Source organism: Lagopus leucura, unplaced genomic scaffold (assembly GCF_019238085.1).
Source record: "Lagopus leucura isolate 7727_CA_CO unplaced genomic scaffold, USGS_WTPT01 Super-Scaffold_806, whole genome shotgun sequence".
NCBI classification, from domain to species: Eukaryota; Metazoa; Chordata; class Aves; order Galliformes; family Phasianidae; genus Lagopus; species Lagopus leucura.
The window spans coordinates 1,585,136-1,600,555 of record NW_024962260.1 but is presented as its reverse complement, the minus strand read 5'-3'; the positions used below and the strand labels follow the sequence as shown (position 1 = coordinate 1,600,555).

Here is a 15,420-nt window from a genome sequence, read left to right as displayed (position 1 = left end):
AAAATCAGATGTCCCAATAATGTCATTAACTGAATAAAAAGTGCTTATTTTATTCTGAGCAAAACAAGACCATGAATCAGCTGCAGCCTCAGAGTGCTGCTCTTCGAGATGAAGCAGGGAACTCCTAAGTTTGTTGTGCAGGATCCACTTCTGGCCCATTGAGACTGATATCCTGCTTTCGACCTCCTCTTTTTGAACTCTGTATTTGACCTATAAATGTTAGTATAGCTGTTTCTATACGTGAATGCACCTCTTCACCGAGGTGTAGTGGCTGGTTTGTGACCTGAAGCATGAGGCTTGATTGCTGTCTTAGCACTTGTAAGCACTTGTAAGTACAAAAGCTAATGGTCACACTTGCAGAATAAACTAATTAAGGGAAAGCACTGCAGTCCTCCGGTTGTGCCTTTCATTCAGTAAGGGCAGGCCTAAATAAAACCTGTGCCTGATCCACGCTTCAGATTTTTAGGTCACTTGCACCAGTCCTGGAAGGTGCCAGCTGAAGGAGGTTGGTGCCAGTAAAATGGTGTGCTAGCATAGCTGTGCTGTTAAAGCCATGCAGCTTTCATTGGCGAGGCGCTGCAGAAAAGATAAATTGCGAGCTTGAGGACGTCTGATGCAGCAGTGAGAGTCATGCCTGAAAAATGATAAAATAGGAAATTTAGCTGTAGTTAAAGGCTGTGAATGGAGAGATTGGCTAGCCTTACCTGATGCGCTTCTGTTAGTGGAGAAGGCATCTTCTGGTGGATGCATACCTTACTGCAGCGTCTCCGTTTTGAGATGGTCTCAAACTCTTAAGTTTTCCACAAGCTGTTAATCGCTCGGGAAGGAAACAGCTTCCTGGTTCTTACACCTTTCCTGATCTGATATAAAGGGGTTCTGTGCTCTGGACTTGAGAGTTGTATCAAATCCTTGCAATAGCCAGACAGAATTATTTCCTTACTGTTTAAAGGGCTTTTAGGTATTTATTTATTTGTAGGTAAGTCTTCCAGTAGTGATTTTAGTCTATTTGTTTAGAAGTGTGTTAGCAGTAAATCAAGGTGCATTTCCCCTGTAGGGTTTCCTGTATGTCAAAGCCATGTTAATTCTCTTTGATTTTCTTCCCTTAGCCCCAGCCATTGCTGCAGATCCTTCCTCTCTTTGTCCCTTCGGACATCAAAGGATTGCAAGGGGACAGCCCTGGCGAGAAGCTCCTCCCTGCTCATTAGCCTCCATAAAACAGGAACTCACCTTGGCTAGCTGTGCTTGGAGTCCCATCCGCTTCTCGGTCACTCTTGACACTGGAACTCAGATGGAAGGGCTTTTGCTTGCTTCAGGACATCAGACCTGCTTTTGAACTGGACTATTGTGGCTCCCTTATTGAGAACTCTGGTGGCTCTCCTGGCTGTGTGACTTCCTAGACTCCACGTTTCATGGAAAAATGCAAGTTTTACCAGGTAGGTGCAGCTCTCCCTCCTATTCCATCTCGCGCAGAAAGGTCTTAGATTTATGCCAAAAGTGTGCAATAATTTTAGACAGTAAGTGCTCCTAGGGATACCAGTGCTTGTAATTGTGTGACTAGAGATAATAATAATTGTTATCATTACTGGAGTTTTGAGTGTTCTTTGTGAGCCTTGGAAGATGTTTTGCAAGGCAGTAGGTGTCCACTCACAGCTGTGCCCAAAATTCCCTTATTTGTATCGCCTTGTGCAATATAATCTGAAGGATAGAGGTTTTATCTGCATATTGTCTGTGAAGTAAGTTCCTTTGGGTTGAAGGCCACAGAAGGTTTGGAAATATTCCTTATTTTGCTAAGAGCAATTCAGATGCAAACTGTCCTTTTTGTCTATCCCGGTCTTTTTTCTGCCCTTTGAAAGTGAAAACCCGAAGGACACATAGCCTATAATTTCTACCATCTTTTTATGCCCAAACACAGTATCTTTTGTTTCCATAGGGTATTATTTATGTTTTTCTTCATCAGTCCTTCTCTTAACATACTATTAACCTCTTCTGTGTGGGACATGATCAGACTGGGCACGATGACAGATGTGCACTGGGAAACTGAGGACCAGACCAGAGGCACCACATTTGTCAGTATAGCTGAAACCCAGATTTAGCCCAGTGTTTTCCAATGCATTGCAAGGAAAAGACTGCTTACGTAGCTCAAGCATGCAGTTCACCTACACTGAGAGGTGGCTGGGTATTCTCAGCTTTTTTTTTCTCTGCTGTTGCAGTGTTGTTTCGTGGGCAGAATACACGTACAGTCACTCAGATAACTTCTACCTTCACCATGGTTTTGGGGTTTTGTCAAACCTTCCATGGGGTACAGATTCATGCTGCCACATCAAGAGAATTCTGACTTAAGAAGCAACAGTGCAGTCCCTCACTGTGTTAAAGATTCCAGCTGTTTCAGAAGTTACCTCATGTTCTTATGGAGTCATCTTTGGTGTACGACCCTACACAGCAGAAATAGGACTGCGTGCCTTTGAGAGGTCAAGCTGTAGCACTAGTAATGCTTCTGTTAGAGCCAGAATCTTTGTGTTCTGGGAAACAAGGTGTCCTCCAAAGTGTGGAGGTGTTTCTTGGTGCTTTTAAGGTCAGAGAACATGGGTTTCTTTGGCCGTTGTCAATATTAATATATCCAGTAGCTTTATATATGTTTGTGTGTTCCTTCCCTGAGGATTCTAGGTAGCTGTTCACATTAGGCTTCTTCATGGAGACAAATTCAGCATCACCCAATTTACTCTCATTTCCCTTCCTCTCCTTTCCATCAAATAAAAACCAAAATAGGAAAAAGGTATATGCAACCTATTGTAGTAATAAACCAAAGCACAGACTGCTCTTATTTGTATCAGGACTTTAAAGAACAGCGTGGTATTGAGTGAAGATCTCTTAATTTTCAGTGCTGGCCTTTATCATAGCAGCTGTCTTCCCTTACAACCTCATGGTATGTTTTAGAACGTGCTACGTGCAAAATGGTAACAGCAGCGATTGGTTTTAAGGTAACGTAGAACTAAAATTCTTGGAAGATGTTTAAAGCTCTCTCAAACCATCCTTACAATAAAAGCTAAACTACATAGAAGGGGAAACATCGGAAGTACAGACTTAATGCAGTTCAGTGCTTGGACGCCTCACTGCAGACCTCTTTGTGCTGTAATTCCAGAGTCTTTGTGGATCTGAGCATGGCTCTGAGGCTAGCTGAGTCGGCACCGACTGGGAGTCAATTCAGAGCACCTTGCAGGCCAACTTTTGGCTCTGCCAGGCAAATCTGAAGTCTGTCCTGCGAAAGGATCCATCACTGCAGACTCCCATTGAAGCCAGTTGATGTGACTTTGTGGTAGCTGTGTGCCTCTGTTAGCAAGCTCGTAGCTTTGTATGCAAACTGTTCATATCCTGTTTCTCAGCCTCAGACAGGGCACACAAAACCTGTGACAAGAAGGATGTTAGCAACATTTTAAAGTCTTTGCTGCAGTGTTGATTGTGTGCCTGGCTCTTGGTCCTCGTCACTCATACAGGTTCATTGGTGAAACCAGGTTACAACATCTGCCTTTGATTTTTAATTCAGTATAGAATTTTTGCTTTAGGTCCTTTCGATTTGTTTGGAAGTCTTTCAGTGAGGACCCCCGAGATCTGCCTTGTTGCAGGCTCATTTAATGGCTTTGGAATTTGCTTACAAAAATGTTAATTGTAAAATTCATTTGGGGGAAGGAGTGAGCATCTGTCGAGCTAATCAAAATCTGTTTGCATGTATTTGTGACTGCATGACTCCTGTGGGAAATCAGCCTGATTTTATTGTAACTCCTTTTGATACACGCGCTGCGCTGAGCTCCCAGTGCATCGTCTCGTGGCACTTTCATGTCTTTGCAAGAGGATATGAGGGAAGCTTTAGTAAGAAGATGTTAACAGGCTAATCTTAGCGGGCAGACTAGGTGTCACTTCTTAGCCAGTTCATTAATGTCGGATCAAAGCAGAAAAAAGGGTAAAGGCAATTTTTTTTAAATGCCTAAAGACCTTTACAGATTGACAGAATTATGTGTGTTTCTTAATTCCTGATAGAGGAGGCTAACATCAGGTTGCTTTTGTGGACGTGTGTCACTTTCAGGAAGAAGCTGTTTTCTCTGGAAATAGTTGCCTTCTTTCCATGACTGTTCTCTTAAAGGTGTGACCCAGGGGGAAAAAAAGAAAGAAAAAAGATAAAATCCCTTATTTCTGACGTGCTCTGAATAAAATTCAATCCAAGCTAATAGGCAGAGAAGATTCTGTCTTTAACAAATAGCAAAGTGTGGCTGATAATGCATGGCCAGGAAAGCTGACAGCTGTGTGCTGCTGAAGAGAGCACCTTCCACATGAGCATCTTGGTGATCTCCATCTCAAGTCTGGTTAAGACCATTCTTTTCTTTTTTTTTTTTTTTTTTTTGGAATATTCAGCTCTGTCTCCTCCCTTTTTTGTCTCCTCTCACATGTGAACCTCCTGTCTGCCCCTTCATAGTCCTCTGCAGTGATTTTTTACCTCTGCTGCTAACCAGCTATCTGTTGTTTTCTCCCCTTGCCTGCTGCTACACTTAAAATATTTCCAATCCTTTCAGCTTTCATTTTATTCTTTTGGTGAAGTGTTTTGTGTAACCTGTTCATACCAGAACAGGAGAAAAAGCAGATTGTGGCTACCCACCTGTCTGACTTGCAGGATAAAAGAATTAGGCTGGGTTTGTATAACACACAAATCTTTACAAAAGAACTTACCAGCTAAAGCCAAACCTGTTGAGCAAGCCTTTATGTCTTTTGAGCCTTCTAAGCAACAAGAATAGCCTTGGAAGGAAGATAATGGATTTTGCTTTAGAGAATTGTCGTGGCACTGGTTCTTGGCATGCTTCCTGGGTGAAATCACAACATTCACTTACCTGAGCTGAACCAGCGCTGTACGCTGCGGTGATTTGGGGCTGACAAGTCCCATAGGAGCATATGGCCAGAGCCCATCTGTTACAGCAACGTGTGGAATTTGGTAGCATTGGGTACTGGAACTGGGAAGGCCGACTTGAGTGCTGCTTCCTAGAGCCCAATGGGTGAGCAGGAGAAGCTGTTCTGTGCTGGTGCCTTCCTGCCCATCTGAAGTCCCTGTTTTCTCTCTCCCTGGTAGACATTAAAGCACCATGTGAAGCACTTGCATCCCCCAGCCTGGAGCCCTACCCGCAGAGCTCCATCACGGTCACCCTGGAGGACATGGGTCTCTGGATGAAGTTTCATCAGATAGGGACAGAGATGATCATCACCAAATCTGGCAGGTGAGGGGACCAGGACAGCTGCCCACGCCGCTCCCTTCTAATCTGTTTGCAAAACTCTGAGCACTCTTATTTCACTTGGTGACCCTCAGGCTTGTAGCCAGTTGTTTGCATCTCCCTGCCTCTGGCACATTTTCAGGCTGTGCTGGAGATCCAAACTGCAAAGTGCAAAAGGTCATCGCGGGGCTGATGTGCTGAGAAATCTCCTCTGCTCTTATCTCAGTACTTAACACTGATGTTCTTCCTGTTGCTGTGCTGTTGCTCTGGGAAGTGTCCTGGGCTTCCTTTGCCTCGGTCACAGGCAGCAGCATAGGAGCAGTCAATACCTGGTGTTGATTCTGCATTTGCAGATGAAAATATGGCATATAATGCTAAGCAGGCTTTTCTAAGTCTGAGTCATGTTGGAGCTTGTGGTGAAAGAATACAAAATAGGGACGTTTTGTGTCAAAGCTGCTGGGAGCTAAAGTAATCCTGCTGGTAGGAAGAGAGTGTTGAGGCTTTTCTGCAGAGTCAGAAGATGAAAGTGGCAGTGGGGAATGCTGGAATGGAAAGCAAGATGTGCTCCTAGGTGTGCACAGCCCACACTAGAAAATGCTTTAATCTGTGCTCCCGGTCTGTGGTAGCTGCATGAAGCAGCTGCATGCAAATTCCACTTATTTTCTTTAAGTTTTCCACTGCTGCAATGCAGGAATTGGAGGCACAAAAGCAATAACAATGTCAGGCCATTAAAGACTGCTACCATGTTAGTGCCTATTCCACCTAAACCCATGGGACTGGATAATCAATACATCAATGAGATTGTAAAAATATTTGGTAGCTGGCCTGTACAAATACCACTACCAGAACTTTGTGCAGCAGTGAGTAAACATGACCTGCTGCTTCTGTAGGTCATTAAACAGCATTTGCTAAGTACAGAAATTCTTACATTCATTTCTCCTTCAGACGAATGTTTCCACAATGCAAAATCAAAGTCTCTGGCTTAATCCCATATGCCAAGTACCTCATGCTGGTGGATTTTGTGCCTGTGGACAACTTCAGGTACAAGGTAAGCACTTTAGATGATAAAAGTTATGCTTTAATTCCATTTTTGTTTGAAATAGATTAATCTTTATGCTTCAGTGGCCAGGCTGATAAATAAATAGTCTTTGGACGACATTCAGAAGTAATTGGTGGATTTTCTGCCTCTCTGGAGCTATTTGTCACTTTTGCTTGGGGAGCAGCTGAAAAGGTAACTGATCTCCGTTGTAACTGGTACAGTTTTGATCATGATTAATGTCAGACTTCTTTGATGGCCACTGGGAGAAAGGGAGGAAAAATGAGGCCCAAGCTTGGAGCTGTTTTGGTAAAACAATCGTGGCTCTCAAGAGATAATCTGCTGCTTGTTAGGATTGCATGCCTCAGAGGAATCCTCCACATCAGACAGAGAAGCAGAGTTACCAGGGCTATTTAAAAGAAGTCATTTTTTTAAGCTCTAGCTTTCCATCTTTCTCTTCACAGTGGAATAAAGATCAGTGGGAAGTTGCTGGAAAAGCAGAGCCCCAGCTCCCTTGTCGCACCTACGTCCACCCGGATTCCCCAGCTCCTGGCAGCCACTGGATGAAGGAACCTGTCTCTTTCCAGAAACTGAAGCTCACCAACAACACTCTGGATCAACATGGGCATGTAGGTTGTTGCTGGCCTTTGTGCCACGCTTTCTTGGAATTCATTGCAGGTCGGTGTAAAGTGAAATAAGTGTGAAACATCAGATCATGTGGAAATTAAAAAGATATCCACGTGCCCTCTCTTCCTTCCTCCGTCCAGCCCTCCTACCTGCCTGCTAGGGAAGGTGCTAACCCGTGCTGTCTGTATAACTTTGCACAGCGTGTTAGCAGCAGTTGCACATGGAAACCTTTGCCTTTGTCTCTGTGCCAGATCATCCTCCACTCCATGCACCGTTACAAGCCTCGCTTCCACATTGTGCAGGCAGACGACCTCTTCAGTGTTCGCTGGAGCATCTTTCAAGTCTTCAGCTTCCCTGAGACTGTCTTCACTTCTGTTACAGCCTACCAGAATGAGCAGGTAGCGTGCGAGTCCAAAGCATTGCTAAGTACTTTGTCCTTAGAAATCTTGCATAGGAAGGTGTCTCCTCCAGAGCAAATTAACTTGGGTGTCTGTGATGGATAAAGCAAGAAAAATAGGCAAAACATGGTTCTTGCAGAAAACGTCTAGTGAAGGATGGCATTAATTGTGCATATTAATTGCATTAAGTGCACTGTCAGTGACTAACAGAATCCCAAAGGTAGCAAAAAGTACAGACAAAAGTCCAGATATTAGGTATTCACCCTTTGTATTTCTCTAGTTACGTGAATCCCATCCAAATTCCCACTGACCCTGGGAAAGTCAATTCTCTCTGCAACTCGCTCATAGAAGGAACTGCTGGGAGAGCTCAGATACTATGCCAGGGGCATCCTCCAGCCCCCTGAAAAAGCTGTTGTAGTAAATACCAAGATGAAGATCTTGAAATAATGAAGATCCCAACCAGAACTGAATCCTGGTCTTTTATTTTAAGATCACAAAGCTGAAGATTGACAACAATCCATTTGCTAAAGGTTTCCGGGAGCATGGGAAGAACACTCGAAGGTAAACTGTTTTTTCATCTCAACTTATGTATAACATGAGTTTATCTGAATTATATCCAAGTCCATGCAGCAAAATAGAGCAGCTAGCTCTGCAGAGCATTTTGCTTTGCACATTGCATTTATTTGTATGTGGGAGTGATGCTGTGTAGCAACCCCCCCCAGAGACTTGGGGAACAGGAGGAAACAGAATTTCCTACAGAAATATGAGAGATGTGACAGATTTGAGACCTGCATTCCATTGCAAATTGGGTCTAGATTGCAATCTGATACATTAATAGCAGTGATAAAGAGAGACCACAGTAGATCCTTCTGTCCCTGTGAGATCAGCTTAATTCTCACATTGGAAGACTCTCACATCTCCTTTCCTCTTATGTGGAAAGGTGTCTCTACCAACAGGAAATTTTGTCTGTGGGATGGAGGTTGGATGCCATCAAGATGAGATGAGATGGTGAGATGATCTGTCTGCTCTGAGGGCAGCCACTAATTAATGCTGGAAGAAATAACCCTGAAGGAAACCTGTAGACTGGTAACAAAGAGTTTTCCAACCAGAAAATGGTGTAAAAATATCTGAGATTTTGTTTTGCGTGCATGAGAAGAAAATCTTATTTCCTGATGAAAAAAGCCAGAAGTGATTCTTTTTGAAAATGTCAGGGATGTTCTTTCTGCTCTCAACAGGACTGTTTCTGACTAAGCTTAGTGTTACTGTCCACTTTGGAAAAAGGCTGCTTTCAAGCAAAATGCCCACCGTATGTATGCCTGTATGTACAGAATGTGCATCCAGCTTTGGAGTATGCTTACAAACTGTGCTGAAAGCTCCACAGCTGATATTTCCATGCTATTTTTGACTTTTGTATAAGCAAGAAAGGGGCAGCAACTCCCTTTCCAACTTATCCCCTGTATTCTATGGGGTGAGAGCTCTCCTGGGAGCACATGCAGCTTTGGTTAACTCCACGATTCCACTGGTACACATTATTCCCTGTGGACCAGTCGTGTTGGTTTGCAAGATGGTGTAACATGCAGAACATCAGAGCTGTTCATCCCACCTTTTGTCTTCCCAGGCCTTTGTCCTGCATCCCTTGCATACTTATCTAGGTAGAAAGCTAACTTACAACCTAGTCCTGTGCACTGTTTCTTTCCCAGGGAAGGACGAGCCAAATCCCAGAAGCCAAGTCCAGCCAAGGGCCAGAAGAGAAAACTCCCAGAGGAAAAGGAGTCTGGTGCTGAGGAACGTGGTAATTTTAACAAGAACAAACCCAGAGTCAGTCACAAACTGTGCCTAAGCCACAGGGGGGATAAGAAGCAGTGGCATACCTCTGATGTTCCTCACTGGGGAGAGTGGTTTGGGCAGAGTCCCTAAAGGCTGCTGCATACATCTTTGCAAAGCTGGAAAGTGGTGCTGACTCCCTAATTCAGGGAGACAGCTTTTAGGAGAATGAGCCAACAAATGATGATGGGAACCCTCTGTGAGGCCTTTGCCTCTCTTAATTTCTGCCTGCAGTCTCCACACGTGCATTCAGTTTGTCTGTCTCAGGATTAAGTCTCTGCATATGGTCCACAGGAGCCTGCTCACATCTCCTGTCATTAGTGACTCCTCCCCAGCTCCGCTGCTCCAGCCTTGCTTTGTGATTGCATGTGATTGAGGGCTGTGCCCTCGTAATGTTTTCTCTTCAACAGTGACACCATCTTGCAGTGTCATCCATGGCTTTCTTCTGCCTGTCTGCCTTGGTTCTTGTCTGTGCAGTTGTGTCAACCCTGGTGCTTGTGCAGCTGTGTTGTGATGCAGATAGGGAACTGATCTCATTTAAAAATAATCTTTGCTCTTTCTGCTAGGTTATCTTTAAGCTTGATCATTCCTTGCTAGGGTGAGGGAATGGGGCAGAGCTGAAAACCACAGTGTAAGAGCAGAAAGAAGCAGCATAGGGCTAGTTCTTTAAGTCCTTTAAGGCAGTGTGGCTGCAGAAGAGGTAATGGTGTGTTTCCTTCTCCCATCCTGCAGCTAATTCAGCTGCTAATAGAACACTGTGAGCTCCCACTCTCTCTTCCCCATTCTCACTTTTTTTCTGTTCTTTCTTTCCCTACTGTGAGTCAGATTTTGAGAAAGATGAGAATGTGGATGTGAAGGAAGAGAGTAACCCCATCGTGGTCAGCAGTGGATATCCCTTCTGGATCTCAGAGCAGAACAGCAGCCATGCCTTTCCTGCAGCATCACCAGTGCCAGCTGAACAGAGGGAGGGTCCAGCCAGGGAGCAGCAAGTGCCCACACCATCCTACCAGACATACCGGTGAGTCCTGTCTCCTGGTGCTCTTGTCATAAAGCCACTCTTTAACTGATGAGATTCCTCCTCTTTTATAGGTTATTTCCTAAGGAAAAATAGCCAGTGTGAGTGAGAAGGCTGTTTTTCTGTTGATGCCACACTTTTGTGATAGGTGCTAGATCAGTATGGAGATGTCTCTGTAACAAAGCCTTTCTGTTTTACGTGCATTCTGAGCATATTCATGTTTTAGTAGTGCTCTTTATTTCCCTATGCTGAAATGCTTTCCTACCCAACTCCATGTAACAGAACTTGCCTGTCCTTCGGGGGAGTGGAGGACTTCAGTGGAGAACTTCCTTCCTGAGTTGGAGTGAGTGGGCTTACCTTCTTTTGGCACTAAATTTTTCAGAGTGAGCAGGACTTGGACTAAAACCCATTTTTACAGTAAGACAAAGCTGTAGATATGGGAGAGTTAACGTGCCATAAGCCAACACGTGAAGTTGGAGAACCCTTTTCAATATGTGTGTAATTCCATTGGAGTACCAGATGGCTCACCTGGCTTTCCTGCAAGCATCTTCACATGATGAATGAGTGTGAAATAGCTGACACACTGTAAATTCCCACCCCAGGCCAAGTCTTCTAGGTACAAGGCCCTTGCAGGGAATACAAAGAGCTAGGTTGTCTTTGTAAGGTGTGCTTGTTTTGAATGGAAAGCGGGTGTTTGAAATGGCAGGGGAAGAGGGCAAGCTCTTTCCCCGGGGATCTGTGTGTGTTTTCAGTGGTTTTCTGCTGCGCTGGGTTTGACTTGCTGATCTCTCTGCCATGGGGAACAGGTTCCACGAAGCTGGGGACAGCCAGCAGCTCCCCAGCCGCGACGTCGCCGCCTTGAACGACTTCCGAGCGAGGTGCCACCCCTTGGATCTCGCCTCAGTGCCTGAGCACGATTCCAAACAGCTCCCAGAGGGCTTCACCAACCTGCCTCCACTGCCCCCACCTCTGCCCCCTCCCCAGGACTACACCGGAGTGGTGAACATGGCTCTGGACTCAGTGGGGAAACCTGGAGCTCGAGCGCCCGTGTACAGTCCTTATGGCACTGAGCAAGGCCTTGGGCAGTGGATGGTGCCACCCCACAGCCAGTACAGGGCGATGAGCTACTCAGCCTTCTCCACAGATTACAACACACAAGGGGCTTCGGGACATGCCCACGGGACCATGGCAGAGTGGAGCCAGTACCCACTGTTCCCCTATGCCTGCTGGTGAGCAGGGAGGATCCTTCCCAATGAAAAGACTGAAAGAAAATTGTAAATGAGAACAAATTTGTTCTGGGGTGTTAACCTTGAAGCCTTGTTTATAGAAGGCAAAGAGGCATTGCTGCAGATGGTGGCACGGGATGCCTTCACTTCCTTGTCTCCTTGCACAACAACCCTCACGGTACTTCACAAGCAGCAGCTATACTGCTAGCAGTCCCAGCTGTGTCAGGGCACGTCTGGCTCAATCTGTGTGTGTTCTGCAGTGCTTTTTCTCCAGCAGGAATAGGAAACCTCAGGAACTGTGAGAGCGGCAGTGAAAGAGCTGTCGACCTCTGTCCCAGGTGCTTGCATTTGGCAGTTTCCAAAATCCCTTCTTCCCAGGACATGTGTGCAAGGAGATAGGGGCTGAGGAGTTTCAGTAAGCCAGGCCAAGAAGCTGTAGGGGATTTTTGCAAGAATGAGCCAAAAAAGCAATCCCAGTGACCCCTTGAGCGGGTTCATCACTTAGTATAGTCAAACTAAAGTCTTGCCTTCTTTTCCAGGAGCATATGACAGCAAAACATGCAGTGGTACATGTGGCTGTGGATCATGCAGGCAGGGAAGAGCTTGTCTTCTGCACGAGAACCAGCAGCAAGGCTCTGTGTTGTGTCTGTGTCCCTCATGCCCACCCCTCTCCCATCTTCCCTAGATTCGAGGTTAGTGAAACACTTTTCTTTCTGCTGGTGGTGGAGGGACATTGTTCACAGAATTCAGGGCTGCTCCAGGGCTCTCCAAAGGCCTGTGCTTGCCAGGAATAGCAGTGCTGGCTTTGACACTCCAGCCTCTGTCTTTTAAAGGGAAAGAAATCTTTCACTGTGAACTACTTCTTCCACCCCCAGCCACCAGTGAGGAATATAATTTATAGCTGTTGTTGCTGTGCTACGAAAGCTTTGCCTATAGATGCTTCTGACCAGTCTTGTGTCATTCATCAGCCACATACTTTAAAATAATGAACACCACAGGCACCGAGCCACATGCTGCACTGCTCCCTGATGCAGTGCTGGGTGCCTCCTGGCTTCTCAGTGCCATCTTCTTGCAGGCTCAAGGATCTGCTTCAGTGTCACTTCCACTGTCAGAACAGTTTGACCTTTGTTACTGCTGTGGTCCCCTGTCCTGGAGGAGCTGTGCTGTCAGTGAGCAGCCCATGGCCCTGTGTGGCAGAGAGTGTTAGAAAGGGATAGTGTCCCTGCCTGCCAAGTCGCCCTGGCTGTGTGCTCCTTTTTGAGATAGGCCTTTTGCTTCTGAGGGAGGACAGAAGTGTTCCACGCTGCTATGCAGAGAACATTTTCTTGTAACACTTCAAATAAACTGCTCTGTAGTCCACAGCCATCAGCAGGCAGTGAGGTGTGTGTGCCAGATGGCGTTCTCTGCATGCACTGTGCAGCAGTGTGTGTGAGCAGAGCAGGGCAGCTTTGTGACTGCTGGTGCATCAGGAGTGGTGTGCAGGTGCATGCTGCTCTGCCTGGGTGCCAGCCCTGCACAGCATACGGTGTGGAACTGTGTTTATTACTGTTAAAATGACTTTGAAAAGTAGCCCTGCACGTTTATGAAACTCAGCTACAGTGACTGCTTCCTTATTTAAGTAGAGTATTGCTAATTGGTCTGTACTGCAGTGATGATGCGTGCAGAGCAGCTGAGTGAGCAGAGGTGGTCAGTGAGGTTCCCCACAATGATCACTGCCAAGAAAACCTGAACTAACACCCCCTGGCTGGTTGGTTAGCTCTGCTTCTTTGTCTTTGGAGAGCAAAATTATATTTCCTTCTGTCATAGGCTGATAGTGAGCATGGCTAACTGAAGAGAACAGGCAGCACAGGGAAACCCGGGTGCCAGAAGGATAGCGAGGTGCTGTATCAGAACGTCAGCATGGCTTTGGGAGAGCTGCAGTTGGTGGGGCTGGTTTGGCTGTGCAGCGTGAGCCTCAGCCTTGTGCATAGGATTGCTGTTAATTACTGCCTGCTGTTGCAGCAGGACTCCTCGCCCTGCTTCCGTGAATCACCCACCTTATTAGCCAAGTACCTTTGCTTCCACTCTTCTGTCTCTGGTTAGAGGCTGCAGCTCTGCTGTTTGCTGAAGCCCTGACACACGTTGCCTGTAGCTGTGTGCTCTCTGTTGGTGCCGCCTCCCTTTGCAGCTTCCCCTGTCTTGTTTTCTTCAGCTGTGGCATTTAAAATCTGTATGAGCTCGACTGAAATACTGTTTTTGCACGCATGTGAGATAATGTAATGCGTCTCTGACAGCTTCAATAAAAGGAAATGAGACGTGCGGAAGGCAGGCCATTAAGAGCAATAAAATAAACTCGAAAGTGTGGTTTTTTGTGCATCTCTTTCAAGCACACTACTGGCTCCACTTCAATCCTGTTACCTGGGGCCAGTTCCTACATGACACATGCTGTTGATCTCAGTGTTCTTTGTTCTCTCAGTGTATTCGGAGAGCCCCAGGTTGCCTGCTTGCATTGCTAGATATGACTCAGTCTCTTGTACTAATTCTTTGCTGCAAATACTTTATTTTCTATACATTTTTACTCCTCTTCTGCAGAGGAGTTACATAAGGATGAGAACAAATGGACTCTAAATGGGATCTAGGTAAATTTCCTATGGGAAATAAAGATCCTGATTTACATTGCATTGTCCTACTGGTTTGTGCAACCTTAAGCCTTGTTTGAGGCTGCTTCAGTGCAGGTAGGAATGGCAGAAAGATGTTTTCTTGCTGCCATTTTCCTACCATAGACAGGCATTGCCTGGTGGCAGCTGCAGGCTCAGGAGGGTCACTGTGATGCTGCTGCCCCATAACCCACACCGTGCCTGCTCAAAAGACACCATGGGTCTTCACAGTAGAGCAGTTCCCCCTCACCTGGCTGTGGGCCATGCATTCAGGCAGCCCCGAGCCGTGCAGAAGGAGCTGCAGTGTCCATCACTGAATCCTCTGTGAGTGTCCTGCCATGCGTTTCCTGCTTTCACCCCTACCCTGGGTCACCTTAAAAGAGGCCGAGCAAGCAGCATCCACCCCTTTTCAGCAACAACAACATTCTTTGAGTCAAATGGTTTTTTATTACAGAACTTAAAAGCCACTTAATTCGCAAACACCGGGTTGGGGTCCCATATGGAGCCTCCTAGCAGGGGGGAGTGCAGCATTTGGCTGACAACAGCAACAACAACAAACAGCAGCCATCTCCCACCGTGCAAAGCTGTACCAGCACACAGCCCACCACCTCCCTGTGCCCACAGCTGCAGTAGTGCTGATGCTGATGCCTCCAGGTGCACAGGGTGCAGGTGTCTGCTCTTAGCATCCTGCCCTCACCCAAACCGTGCAGCAGAAAGGAACATAATGGGGTTTTCCCTGAAGGACGAGGAGTGGGTGTTCTGCTGAACTTTCCCCCTCTGCACTGGGTGGTGTTTGCTCCACAGCCTGCCCTGAGGCTGTCTGGGCTCCTGTAGTATTCAGAGCAATGGTTTTGCTGCTGTTTGTTGTGCTTGTTTCTGCTTTTTCTCCAGGGCTCAGCCCTTGGTTTTCCAGCAGGTGTGCTCCTGGCCAGACTCCTCCTACAGCTCCAGGTAAGCTGGTTTAGCTGCTGTGCTTTGTAGAGCTGTAATGAGATATAAGTGTGGTTTCTTGGGGTTACAGCCAGCGAGAGAAAGTCAGGCATGGGTAGCAGCAGCTTGTAAGCTGCCAGCAGAATGCTAAGCAAGCTGGAAAGTATTTCTCCTCCACAACCCGTGCTCCTTGCAGCATGCAGAGCGCACTGCCCAGAACCAGTGCTGTAGTATTGAGCTCTGGGCCTGAGCAGCAGCTTTAGACAACACCTTAAACAAGTGTGAAGCAGTTCTTTAATGCAGTGGTAACAAGAGGCCCTGCAGCCATGACAAGCAGCCAGTCACCACGTGTGCTGCTCTGCTTGATTTAGTGTTGTTCCTTTTTTGTTTTTCCAAGTGATGTGAGTTTTATGGCACTTTGCTGTATGGTGCTGAATTGCCTCTGACACTTCTGTAATACTCCTCTTTTTTTCCTTGTA

The 15,420-nt window shown here is 46.2% G+C and overlaps 1 protein-coding gene across 1 annotated transcript; it reads left to right on the top strand.

The window, feature by feature from the left end:
• The first annotated feature begins 1,402 nt into the window (after positions 1–1,402).
• LOC122177018 (T-box-containing protein TBX6L) lies at positions 1,403–13,025 on the top strand. Its single transcript, XM_042866082.1, has 9 exons — positions 1,403–1,433; positions 5,111–5,255; positions 6,195–6,297; positions 6,750–6,914; positions 7,164–7,310; positions 7,801–7,871; positions 9,011–9,102; positions 9,960–10,152; positions 10,956–13,025. Exons 1-9 carry the CDS (start codon positions 1,418–1,420, stop codon positions 11,380–11,382), a joined length of 1,359 nt encoding a protein of 452 aa, XP_042722016.1. The 5' UTR covers positions 1,403–1,417; the 3' UTR covers positions 11,383–13,025.
• Positions 13,026–15,420: the final 2,395 nt, after the last annotated feature.

Excerpts from the sequence above, each read along its gene's own strand:
- LOC122177018 (XM_042866082.1), top strand. Across the intron at positions 7,311-7,800 it reads CAGCCTACCAGAATGAGCAG|ATCACAAAGCTGAAGATTGA; the intron begins GTAGCGTGCGAG and ends TTTTATTTTAAG. Across the intron at positions 7,872-9,010 it reads CATGGGAAGAACACTCGAAG|GGAAGGACGAGCCAAATCCC; the intron begins GTAAACTGTTTT and ends TTTCTTTCCCAG.